Genomic DNA, 13,602 nt, shown 5'->3' on the forward strand with positions numbered 1-13,602 from the left:
TCTTTCTTAGGTATAAATAGGATTAGGTAGCCTACTAGTAATATCGATAGGCAGATATATCCTCTTTGAAGATTCTCCTCTAAGTATTGTTTAAGTTCTTTGTTCTATGTCTAGCTTGTGTAGTAAATCTTAAAGAACTTTAGTTATACTCCTTCCTTAAGCTTGATCTCGTGATCCTATAGGCTATATTCTAGTAATCCTTCTAAATGCTTCGGTTCGAATGCTAGGTGTCCTTTGTATTTCTTTAGTACTTCCCTAGTCTTGTCTTGTCTCTTAGCTTTCTAATAGTATACGAACTTGGTTCTATCTATAGTAATACTAGCAATTTCTCCTATCTTAACCTACTACTCTAGTTATAATGCTCTATATTTATTAACGGAGAGAATAGCTATCGGCGGTTTAGCTCGTTCCTCTTGTTGTAACGTTAGTATCGTTATACTACTTCTTCTAGAGTCTATAGTAGTCTACCTACCACTATCTGTCTCTTGTAGTAGATCTATAGGATATGCCTTCCCCTAAGCATCGTCTGCTCGCGATCCTTGTGTACTCCCTATCTTACTAGTTAAATACAACTCTATTTAAGGTCGTAGGTAGCTACTATTCTTCTAGCTAATGTCTAGGTTATAATCTTTATACCATAGTAATCTTAATATTATATCTTTATCGTCACCTATATCTATAATATTAAATATAACTACTATAGTTTTCCTTACTATAGTAATATTAATTAGTTTGGTCTCCCTATATACCTATTATATTAGAAATGGCCCTTTGACTATGCTATACTTCTACTTTATTCTCTAGGGTATCTATAGCTAATTTACAAGTGTCGGCGAAATCAGGTTTATCTCTACTCTACTATCCACTAGTACGAGCATTTCGTGCTATTTCTATTATGCTATTATCTATAATCGCTTATCTTGCCGCCATCGTCTAAAGATTATAGCAATTTCCTATATTTCTACTAGGAGGTCTCGATATAGTGGTCTCTTATGCTAGTTCCTCCTATACTATGCTACCACTTGCCGTTATACGGTCGTTAATGGTTTTTGGGCCCTTCGAAGGGCCCTGACCCGTTTCCTAGGTCAGTGCTAACCTCTTTAGTTATTTGGCTAATAGCGGCTTTGTCAATCGTGCTCATTTCTATAGGCTATTAAGTGCTAGTAGCTTCCTACTATCAGGTCTATTCTGCTTTCCGTCGTATATGCTATAGCTTCATCTGAAGCTCCTAGATCTGCGATTTCTTTTCGTCTGTATGGTAGAGGCAGTCGTTACTTTGGCACGAGTCCTATATATCTCGTCCTGTTCTATAGTGCTTAGGCCAGGCTCGTTTTGGTACTACCGTAATGCCTTCTAGATCGCGGGCTTCGATTTTCTAGAGCAATTCGGCCGCTCTATTTCCTATATTATGGACCTATTCTATAGGGCGGAGGCTTCTGTCCTTATTTCCTTATTAGGTCGGCTAATGATTGTTTTTAAATTTGTTATGAAAGTGGTATCGGCATTTATATAATATATACTAGAACTAGGGCACTTATATATATGCCTTGTGTTATAGGTATAGTTATATAGCGTTGCTTTGAAGGTATTAGAATTCTTTTCCAAATCCTTCCTACTATACGTAGATTGTAGGTACTTTAATGCTAAGGTAGGAGTATTTCTTCTAATAGTTTTCCCATATATATTCGTCTTTTTCACGGTTCGCGTATATAAACTAGTACTTTAGGTTCTATACGTTATAGCTAAGTTGCTAATTATTAAAATACTTGGCATAGCTATTAGGCCTATTATATGTTATAGGCTATTCCCCTTTAATGGTTTCTATAATATGTTAGAGTTCCCTTATCTCGTCCCTTATTTTATTACTCTACTAGGTAAGTCAAATCAAATATCTATCCTATTTACGTAGTTCCGTGTTAAGCCGGAAAACTTTATTACGGTACTATTCGATTCATTCCTAGAGGAATAGAACATTAGGTCCGGGTCTTTCGATTCCTTAGGTATCGGTTGTCTACGATCTATCCTACCTCTAGGTGACTATAAAACCCTACTACCTCAAGGCTAGGAAAATCGAAATTAGTAGTATATATTCTCCTACCGTATCCTATTTAGTAAGACCTATTTCTAGGTCTATAGTAACCAGTTCGGAGTATAGTGCTTGTTTGTCTTTACTATCGCCATCGCGTCCGAGACTATCTGTATCGCTATCCCTATTTTTGTAGCTCGTGGCCGTTACTTCGATAATATCCTTAGCGGTTTCGTTAATAGCCGTAATTTCCTTTCTAGGGACTGGTTTCTAGTCTTTCTTTAGGCTTCAATATTCTCGTTTATAGTGTCCTTTCTTTCTATAGTCATAGTAGATAACGTTAGACTTGTCTTTAGCTATCTTTTTCTTGTCCTACTTCTATGCTATATCTATATCTATAGCTCTAGGATATATCCTATGCGATATGCTAACGTATGCTCGTTTTTTCTTATTATTAGCCTTAACCGTAGTTCCGTTTATCTAACCTCATTTCTACTACTTTTATATATAGAGTCGATTATTGATTCTAATAGCCTATATAATATATTTGTCTAGAGTCTTAGGCTAGTTATACTTATATAGTTTGTCTTTAACCTTTTCCTTTAAGCTATTATAGAATAATTATATTAATACCTTATCGTTAAGCTAAGACTTAAGCATATCCTATCTAAACTATATAGTATAGGAGGCTACTAACTTAGTCTATTAGAGATTGGTAAGTCTTTCTTATATATAAATCTTCTTATCTTCATCGCTAAAAACCTTCCAAAGCTCTTCTTCAAACTGGTCATAGGATCGAAAGACTGCCTACATAAATACGTCTCGGTTATCTTTATCTTCCTTAGTAAGATAGTCGTTCTATATAGATTTAAACTATCTAAGTACCTTGCCCTCTAGTCTCGTAGCTATATAGAGGACTTTAGCTTTATCATCTAGAAACTTATCGTCATTAAGCCAGAAGTAGGATCAGAGGTTCGTTAGGAATCCTACAAGATCTTCCTTAGTTCCTCTATATTTGCCAGGTAGTTCGATCTTGATACGGCTTGCTTTGGTGCCCTTAAGTGCCTTGATTTTAGTGTAGGCCTCGTTGACCAGCTTCTACGAGTGCTTTTCGCCGTTTTCGAGTTCCTTGATCCGAGCTTAAGCAACCTTGTCTCTCTAGTCTAATTCCTAGATCTGCTACTAGAGTTGACCAAGCTAGGTAAGTAGCTATTTAGCTATAACGTTAGTAGCTATATCGATATCAAGGTCAAAATTACCTCTATTCTAAGCTATAATAGAACAAAGGGAGTAATAGCAACGTATAACGAACCTAACTTAGACTTCTTCTAAAAGGGTTTAAACGGAGGTAAATTAAGCGGGACAAGCGTATAGGTTATCTAAGGGATTTGGTAAAGCTAAAGGGTTTATAATAACACTAGAGTTATCTCCTATAGTAGTTAGTAATGCTTGGTATAAGTATTATAATTATAGGTTAGGTTACTATTACTAGTAAACTCTTAGGGTCTACTATAATAAGTAGTTATTTATATATATATATACTTCTACTAATCGCTTATAGTCCCCTTCTATTCTGTCCTTAGATCGCCTTTAGTAGCTAGCTATCCTCTGCTATCTTTCCCTTTTGGTAATCGTTTGCCCGTGGTAGCCCGTGCTCCCTAGCGATCCTATATTAGCCTCGCTTCGTGCCCTTCTTGATTGGTGGCTCATTTAGCCTCCTGTGCCCCACCGGGTCGTGGTATATGGTTGGCTCGTGACAGCTAGTAACATTCTAAGCCCTAATTAATCAAGCTATCTGCCCCTTTCTCGACAAATTTATAGTATATTATCTCGACGACATACTTATCTTCTCTAAGACGATAGACAAACATTAGAAGTATATAAAAGTAGTGCTAAATGTACTATATATATATAAACTATTAGTTAACAAGGAAAAAAGCGAATTCCACATTAGGAAAACGGTATTTTTAGGATACAAAATATCTCTAAGATAAATTTAGATAGAACCTTTAAAGGTTAAAGCTATTAAAAATTAGCTACGACCGACATCAGTCACAGAAATATAAAGCTTTATCAGATTTACAAACTTCTACCGGATGTTTATCAGGAACTTTAGAGCGATCGTATAACCTTTGTACGAACTTACTAAGAAGAACGCTAAATTCCGATAGGAAGAATAATACGAGCAAGCATTTACGTAGATCTGTAACGCCATTACTAAAGACCTAGTACTAGTACTACTAGACTCTAAGAAGCTATTTAAGATGGAAATAGACGCTTTAGACTACGCTATCAGAGGACAATTAGGATAATAAGACAAATAAGGGAAGCTACATCCTATAGCCTTCTTTTTAAAGAAGCTTGATAAACCATATCTTAATTATCTAATCTATAACAAAGAACTACTTATAATTATCAAAGCTTTTAAGAAATAGCGACTATACCTTAGTAGTACAATTAAACCGGTATAAGTATATACGGATTACAAGAATTTATAATACTTTACGACGATAAAGGAGCTTAATAGACGATAAATATAATAGGTAGAATTCCTTATGGAATTTAACTTTAAGATCCGCTATAAGAAGGGCAAAGAGAACATACGAGCAGATATCTTAAGCTAATAAATAGATTATATAGAAGGACAAACGGAAATAACACCACCGTTATTTAAGGAACGAACAGATGGAACGCTATATTACAAAACGCAGATACCTATAGAAGATAATCTACTTAACTCGTTCCTAGAATGTTATATAATCTTTCGAGAAGAAAGAATTAACAAGGCATAATATTAAGTAGCACCCGGACTATTAGTACCTAACGGAGTAGAAGAAAGAGATAGGAAACTCTAGTACCGAGGCAAAGTATATATCTATAATAGGGATTAATAGCTATAAATGATTCGAGAACTCTATAAGTTGAAACTCGGAGAATATAAAGAAGTTATAAAGACTATTATATAAGTCAAGAAATACTATGACTTTCTATAGTTAACGGCACGAGTTAAGGAAGTTATATAAAACTACGATATCTATAACCGAAGCAAAACGGTATAATATAAGCTATATAGGCTACTCTAGCTACTACTAATAGCTAATAAACTATAGAGCTTGGTCACGATAGACTTTATCACGAAGCTGCTAGAATCTAAGAACATAGCTATAAGAGTAACCTACAATAGTATTCTTACTATAGTAGATTGCCTAACTAAATAGGTATACTTCTTTTCCTATAAGGAGTCCTAGATAGCTAAACAGTTAGTAGACGTGATCTACCGGCAAGTTATATTAATATATGCTTAGCCGTAAGAATAGATTATCGACAAAGACACTAAGTTCGTATCAAAGTTCTAGCAAGCATTAATATAACGATTAGGCGTTAATAGCAAGCTATCAATAGCATATTACCTATAGACTAACAGACAAACGGAGTAACTAAACCAAGTTATCAAATAATATCTCCGTTCTTACGTTAACTACTAGCAAGATAACTAGGTCATACTATTACTAATAGTATAACTTGCTTATGATATAATGCTAATAGAAATAACTAAAGTTATACCATTCTTTATAAACTATAGATATAAAGCAGACCTTAGGCAAGGACTAGAGGTTATAGTGCCAAGAGTAGTAGTCAAAGTAAAGCAAATATACGTATTATATAAAAAGCTTAAAAAGGAACTCAAGTTTATCAAGACTAGAATAAAGAACTACTATAATAAATACAGGCTCAAGGGACCTTACCTAGAGAGGGAAGACAAAGTCTACCTAATCGTACAAAACTTATAAACCAAACGACCAAGCATAAAGCTAGACTTTAAGAAGGTCAGACCCTTCATTATCAAAGAACGAATTTCGACATCTAACTACCGACTATCGTTACCGTCATCTATATAACTATAGACGGATATTTTTTATATTTCACTTCTTAAACTAGTACCGAAAAACGCTAAGGTTACTATATATATCGAAGTAAAGGACGAAGAGGAAGAATAGGACGTCGAAGAAATTCTAGATTTACGTACTATTAATAGGGAACTATAGTACTTAGTCAAATAGCTTAATTTCAGATTAGAAGATAACTTATAGAAACCCGTTAAGAATTTGAACTGCCTTAAGAAACTAGAATAGTTCTATTAGTAGAACCCGGATCGGCTAAAGGCAAACCTAGGACAGAACCGAAAATAGCGCCCTAGTTAATAACGTTAACATTACCATTAAGTTATATAATAACCCCCAATTCCTACTATTCTACCGCCTCTAATTTATCTAGATTTGACAAACCCTGTATAACCATATCTACCCCCTTCTCTACTAGGAACTCTCGTTATTTATAGACCTAAGTTAGACAGGCTAATGCCTTAGAAGCTTTATATTAATATTCTTATAGCAAGGCCTTGGCCTCTTTCTCTTTAGCCTTTAAATGACGTTACTTACGTATAATACAATCTACTATATTATAATTAGAGACGTACTCTTATAAGGAAACGGGAACTTACAAGAAGAAACTAGAACGCTAGAACCATCGTAAGTATAACCCTAATATACGTAAGCCTCGTAGCGACGAGATTTTTTAATCATTTTACACACTTAGTTATACTCTGTATAATAGGAACACGCTATCATTATAAACCCGTAATTAGAAATAAACTAAGCTAAACGCTTATAACGAATAGATGCTAGGGATCTATATATGTCAGATAGTATAATTGATAGTACAAAGGGCAATAAAAGGCTAAGGAGAAAAACATATATAAGGAACGTAAGGGATGTTAGCGCTATTTAAGACGACCTAAAGAGAGCTTTCGGGTCAAAAGCCTTAGAGGGAAGGCATTATATTACAGAAATATATATATAGATACTGCCTAAGCTACTAGTACAAATAGGCTAATCAAGTCAAAGGAACAAAAGGACTAATTATAATATAAGAAGCATAGTAATTACTACGCTTACTAGTGATTAGGGTAATCACTACCATACGATCACTTACGATCACCATGATTAGGAATAATCACTAGGATTATATATATATATAGATAGTCACTCGTTAGGTAGACTCTAAGAGTTCACTAGTAATAGCAACCTCATAATCACAGTACTTATACCAAGCATTGCTAATTACTATAAGAGACAACCCTAGTGTTGTTGTGAACCCTTTGGCTTCACCGAATCCCTTAGACGACCTGCCTACTTGTCCCGCTTAATCTACCTTCGTCTGAACCCTTTTAGAAGAAGTCTGAGTTAGGTTCGTCATATATACTTTAGGGGGGAAAAGACTAATAGATCTAATAGCTAGAGGACATAGGAAGTATATAGAGGTAAAAAGAGTAATTAGATATTATTCTTATAATATAGCTATATAAAGTTATTAATTATATAGCTATTATAGCCGTCTAGTATTAGAAGTCGTTACTAGGAACTGTCCTCTAGCTAGTTAAAAGGAATAAAGACTTCTTAGAGCCATTTGACTATAATAGTTTGATTAGTCTAGCCTATCTCTGTTACTATAAACCTTTAGTCCTTTAGTTCTATCTTATCAATAGGAAACTACTATTATTAAGGACTTTTACTCTTAAAGATAATGACCGGGGGGAGGGATATCCCTATTATAGAGATGTACTTAAGGAATAAAGTCTAGGTATACGAATTAGGAGCTTTACGCTAAATTGTATATATTTAGGCACTTTTAACCACCAGACCATTAGTTCCCTACCCTTCTATAATGCTATATTCGTCTATATTCTAACGGTTAGCTAGTAAGATGCCCTTAATGGCTAGGATACTTAGCTATAGCTACTAACTATATATAACTAAGTTAATAATGCCATTAATATAGACTAAATCTATCTTATAAACTCGTTAGGTTCTAAGAATAGGGTTCCTATAAAGAAACCAAGCTAACTAGCCTTTTCTAACTATCGTATAGCTTACTCCTTATACTTAGAGGATACGGCTAGCAAACTCCCTGATTTGTATATATATTAGTAGGACACCTAGGGCAGCCTAGATCAAAACCCACTTAGTAAGTCATTCTTCTTATACCCGGCTAAGAGATTGCCGTGGTTCGGAAGTAATTAAATGTGGTTAAGAGCTACGGAGGCGGTCGTAGAAAGTTGTCCTTGGAATACCGAATTCCTTATAGATACTTCGTTATGACCGAATACCCTGTTGGTATTATATAATCGTATCCTACAAATCCTGCTCAGTATAAGCCATTGTAAGCTAACAAATATATATTCAAAAGATGAGCTTGTTTGGTATGGAATTGGTAGAGTTGTGGTAAGTTGAAGTGGTTGGGTTGAGGAAGCGGTGTAGGTTTGCCAAGCGGTCGGAAAATGGGGGTGGTCGGTATATGGGGGGTCCGACTTATAGCAGCACTGGATCTCATAATGCCGGCCAAAACAGATTGGCGCAGTATGAATGCATCATAATAACGACCTAGTTTCATCCTCCTCGGATGTGCGCTGCCCGCAACCTATTATGACAGAAGCAACCATGTCGAGCCCACCACCGCAGCAGCAACAGCCGCAACCCGGGCCCAGCTTGGCCGGACGCTGCACGACGCGTCCTCGTCTGCAGCCCGGACACGCTCCACCAGCCTGTTTCCCAATCGTTCGATGCTCCTCTCAAACGTGTCAAAGTCCTTGGCGGCCCAGTCGGCGCCGTCGCGTCCCGGCACCGCCTCGTCGCCCGTGAACCCCAGGAACAGGGCGGCGTCCTCGTCGATCCCGTCCGCCCCGCTGACCCCCTTCCCGCCGCAGGCCGTCACCAGCGCCAGCGACGCCTCCCCGACCATCGGCCTGGCCCCGTCGTCCCCGTTCATGTCCCCCCACACGCCGTACACCAGCTTCCGGCTCGTCGGGCAGACGACCGCCATGACGCCGAGCGGCCGCATCCCGTACTCGGACGGGTCGAACGCTCGCCACGCTCCGGACTTGGCCCCCCGTCCCGTGGATGCGGTGGTAGTTTTCGTGGCCGGCGCGTTGCCGAACACGACGTAAGGGTGGACGTACGGGTTGAGTTCGGCGACGCCGGCGCGGCCGTAGCTGGCGAGCACGTCGCGGAACGAGGTGGCGTTCTGCAGGTCCGGGCTGAGCTCGCGCCGGCACCGGCCGTCGTCGCTGGGGCCTCCCGAACTGCCGTCGCAATCTACGTCCAGGTTCGCCAGGGCGCCGGAGCGGCCTTGGATATAGATTACGCCCGCGCTGTCGAGGTAGTCGCCGCAGTAGGCAAAGTCTGTTGTTGTGTGTTCGAGGACACTGCTTAGTTTGATGCTTGTGATCATGAGATGGAATAATAATTAATTAATGGGCGTAATTACTGTTGGGGCCATTGTCGCGGCTGTAGAAGCCTGATGCCAGTTCGTGGCGACAGTGCCCTTTTGCTCGTATTACATCGTAGAACTCGAGGAGATTTTTCGGAGCGTCGCGTGCCGTTGTCACTCCGGCGAGAGACAGTGTGATGAGGTGAATGAGGACAATCTTGGAGGTGTAGAGTGGGAATTGTGTTGACATTTTGTTTTGCGACGCTTGTACAATGAGTTCACTGGATGGTTAAAGTTCCCAAGGGTGAGTGACGCAGAGAATCAGCAACGGGTGGTTGAAATAATTAATAGCGCGCAAGTTTGCTGTTCCGGGGAGAACGCGCTGCCGTCTTAAACGCGCCAGGCACTAATTAATAGTTCGGTTTTGGGGTGCATGCTGAGGCGTCAGGTATTAGTTTGCACCTTCCACAGGACGAACACGTGCCCTTCTCTGTTTCTCCTCAGTATTTTCACCAGCCACAAAAACCTTTCACATGTTACTACCGAAGCTAGCTACCTAGCAAGGAATGGAAATTTCCAGGGCCCGGTGCAAAACCAACCTAGGTTTGCCTGATTCGGCAGCTAAGGTTCGACACGGTCATGCATAATTATCCTGTGGAACACTGCCCTGCAAATGGCGTGAGTCAGTCTCTCACAGTGCGATGCGATATTTCTTTTTCTTACGGAAGCGAGTCAATGTCCGGGCCCTGCATGAAATGCCAGCGAGGACCATCTGGAGGGGAGGCAATTGGGAGTTGACGAAGGGCCGGACTGTTGTTCGCCTCCCAGACAACGTGGACTTGAATTCCCAGCCAATCTCAGTGCAGCGGCGCGACCTAACAAACTATAGCCACCAGGCAATTATGCTTCTACTTACTGGGTGTGTTTGAGCAGCTGTCATGTTATCCGGGCAGCTCACCCCAGCGGTTCAGGTTCGGCAAGACACGAGAACTCTCCCGACGTTCAGCGGGTGGTGTAGCAAGATTGGCATTGCTTCCGATTGTAGGACACGCCGAAGAGTACGGCTCTGCTCCAGGGCCATTGCTAATTAGCAACCAAGGGTTGCATATGAACACGTCATTGCGCACTGTGGACGTGTCCCTCGTCGGGGGTATGAGTTCGCTGCTGAGATGCAGCTCAGTGTCTCGTCATCAAGGTTGGCATGTCCGGCTCGTGCATATGCTGATGTCGGTGACTGTTGGACTGCTGGATTACGCGGCAAATTACTCAGACACCGAGGGCGTTTACTCTCATCCAAGTACAAAGGTTGAGTCCCGCATCACAGTTCACCCGGTTCTCGCATTGATACAGCTACCTTGGATCACCTCCCTCCCTGCAGCAAGAAATCAGCGCCATTCTGCGTTCTTCCAGATACTGTACAATTTTTTTCTTCGACGCAAAACCATACAATGCCGCTAAACTCTTTCGTCTCGGGCCTTGTGGTCACCATTGCCGCGGTTATCGCCGTCGCTCCTGTGCACGCGGCCCCTATACCGAGAGCCGCCGCGATTGCTGCTGCTACCATAGTTGACGGCCTTCCCTCGTGTTCTGTAAGTTGAGCTTCGGAGTGAGTATGCTGGGTCTGTCTCCGTTCTCACACATTTCCCAGAAACCAATCATGAACGAGATGGTCCTCCGCGCCCCCATCTTCGGCTGCGAGAATGCAGACGGCACCCCCGAAGTTGCCTGCCTGTGCCGCAGCAGGCCGTTCAAGAGGCTGGCCAAAGAGGGCGTCCGTGCCGGCTGTTCTGACGATGCAGACATCGGTAGCACTAGGCGGTGGGCTATTGATCGCTGCACTGCTGGTAAGGTTTCCATGCTGAGCTTCCGAGTCTTGTTCGTTAACAACCCAACCTCCTTTGCTAACCTTTCTTCTTTTCTCCCTTCCAGCTCTTACCGCAGCCAATGTCGCCCGGATCGTGTCCCGAGTCACCAACGACGGCATCATCTCTAACGGCACATGGTTACCAGACGGCGCATCGGTCGCAACCCCTGCCGATGCCGCCGTCCGAGCGCCGGGTCTCGCACCTACGGAGATCAAGAACACGACCATGGCCTTGCCTGTGGCTATTTTTGACCTGGACGACGATGAGGACCAGACGGCGGCCGCCGGGATGCTTCGTCCTGCCGCCGGAGCGGGGATGCTGCTAGCGGCTGTCGTTTCCTGCGCCGCTGTCCTGTTATAAGACAGTCACTGGCTGAGGGACGGGCTTCCTTAGCATGGGGCTATTGCGGTCGACAATTCGGTAGGGTAGCCCTCGCCGCGTGAGGTGACGGGTCTAACCACCAGCCACCCTGACGGGGTGTCTGTGACGCAGAAGGATGGATATGGACGACGCTTGTAACGTCTTCTTGCCTGTTCGTCTGCGGCCGGTTGTCTGGAAGAAGCACTTGTTAATAGATGTGGAAAGCGTAATTAATGAATCTCATAACTATTCACGTTTGATAGTTAATAATTATTTCGTGAATACCGAGACGTAAGTCGAGAAGTTAGAAAGGGATAGAAGCCATTCCTCCCAGATATCAAGGATAGGGATATGCTATTTTCTGTGCATACAAGGTTACTTAATATATGTACAACGGTTGGCTCCCTTGCTGAATGTGCTGAATGGCTACCTAGGGTACTGAAGGGCGCCAAACACGTGAGCGGTCAATGCAACAGAAGCCGTGCTATTAGATGATGTGCGCTCGAAACAGTCCGCGCCGTCAAGCCGAGCCAGAGATGTTCTTCCCACCAATGGGAAAGCCGCAGCCCTGCTTGCCGTTCTGAGTGTTGGCCGCAGGGCCGGAGCAGATGCCAAATCTCTCCTCGCCCGTGTTCACCAGGGCGCAGCACGCCGAGGCGCAGTCGGCGTCGCTGGTGCACTCGCCCCCGATGAACTGCTGCCCTTGGCCGTTGCCGACGTTGGCGGCACCTGCAGGGTCGGGCTTGAGGGTGCTGGGTCGGATGGTGGCGCCGGTTTGGCCGTTGTTTTGGTTGTCTTGGTTGTCTTGGTTGCCTTGGTTGTCTTGGTTGCCCCCCTGATTGTTGCATTGGTTGTTCCCGCCGTTGCGCTGGTTGCCCCCGGTGTTGTTCTGGTTCCCACCCTGGCTACCACCTTGGGTTTGGTTGCCAGCACCAACGCCGCTCTCGAAGCCGCAGCCTTGTTTGCCCGCCTGGTTCTGAGCACCAACACCAGAGCAGACGCCGATGGTTTGGCCGCCTTTGGGTAGGATAGCACAGCATCCAGAGGCACAGTCGGCCGCGCCGAGACATTGGCCGCCGATAAACTGCAAGCCCCTCCCGTTACCCACGTTTTTCTCCCCAGCCGGGTCGGGGATGTTCTGGCGGGCGGAAAGATTAGGCGCAGCCTGGACAGCCGAAAAAGTCACTGTTGGAGTTTTAGTGACGGAAACCATGCGCAAATGCCCATATATTGTACTCACAGGCGAGCGCCCCGACAACGGTATAGAACTGAACCATGGTAGTGAAACCGGAGGAAACAGAGCAGAATGAGCCGTTGCAGGATTATCTCGAGAGAAAATGAGCGGGATGTCGGCCAGCGACTGTGATGAGAAGAGATGATGAGGGCGTAAGAAGAGAAAGGACGCCTGGTCCGGATATGCGGTAGAGACAAGCCGGAAAACTTGAATGAATTAACACCAGTGGAAAATCGAGATAAATACTCATAACTCTCGGATGCCACCACTCGGTGGGAAGACACTGAATCTTATAGTCGTTCAGGACGGCCCGAGTCGCACCACGGTCTCGACACGGTGAGGGTTCGTCCGAGGTCGTGTCCACCCGGTACAGTACCGTCGAAACAAAAAGATTGCCCTGTTTGTCCGTTTCTGCGGACAGTTCAAACATGCCTTTCGGACGATGATGGTGGCTTGGAAAAATGCGATGCGTTTGGCGTCTCAGGTCCCGCTCTTAGTGCTGCGGCGGTCGAAGCTGGGCGGCACTAATTATCGAGCCGGGCTAAGACTTTCCCCCTCCCCTTGCGCACCGACCTCGAAACACTGCATGAGGTGGCGGAAACGCCTGAGTCGTTGCACTCTCGGCTTTTTGGCGTCACGAAAATCCCAATGTTTGGTAGCTCCAAAATCTATTACTTGCACCCGCCTAGTTGAACCTATCAACACCGTTCGAATTGGTAATTAAACGATCCGTTTGAACTTTGACCTGGGCGATGTTGAGGTCCGAAGCTAGCACGTCTATAATTTATCACAAAAGGAATAAAATTCCAATGTATAATCTAGGTACGAACAAATCCGGCCTCGCAAGGATG

At 43.0% G+C, this 13,602-nt stretch overlaps 1 protein-coding gene across 1 annotated transcript; it reads right to left on the minus strand.

Annotated features, from left to right (window-relative positions):
• Positions 1 to 8,453: 8,453 nt before the first annotated feature.
• On the minus strand, positions 8,454 to 12,794 carry MYCTH_2119730 (glycoside hydrolase family 75 protein; the record flags this gene model as incomplete). Its single annotated transcript, XM_003664727.1, has 6 exons — positions 8,454 to 8,466; positions 8,523 to 9,264; positions 9,350 to 9,469; positions 12,085 to 12,312; positions 12,349 to 12,702; positions 12,758 to 12,794. The coding sequence occupies 6 exons, from the start codon at positions 12,792 to 12,794 to the stop codon at positions 8,454 to 8,456; spliced, it is 1,494 nt and encodes a 497-aa protein (XP_003664775.1).
• Between the last annotated feature and the right edge of the window lie 808 nt (positions 12,795 to 13,602).

The sequence above is a fragment of the Thermothelomyces thermophilus genome, chromosome 5 (assembly GCF_000226095.1).
Source record: "Thermothelomyces thermophilus ATCC 42464 chromosome 5, complete sequence".
In the NCBI taxonomy this organism is placed as follows: Eukaryota; Fungi; Ascomycota; class Sordariomycetes; order Sordariales; family Chaetomiaceae; genus Thermothelomyces; species Thermothelomyces thermophilus.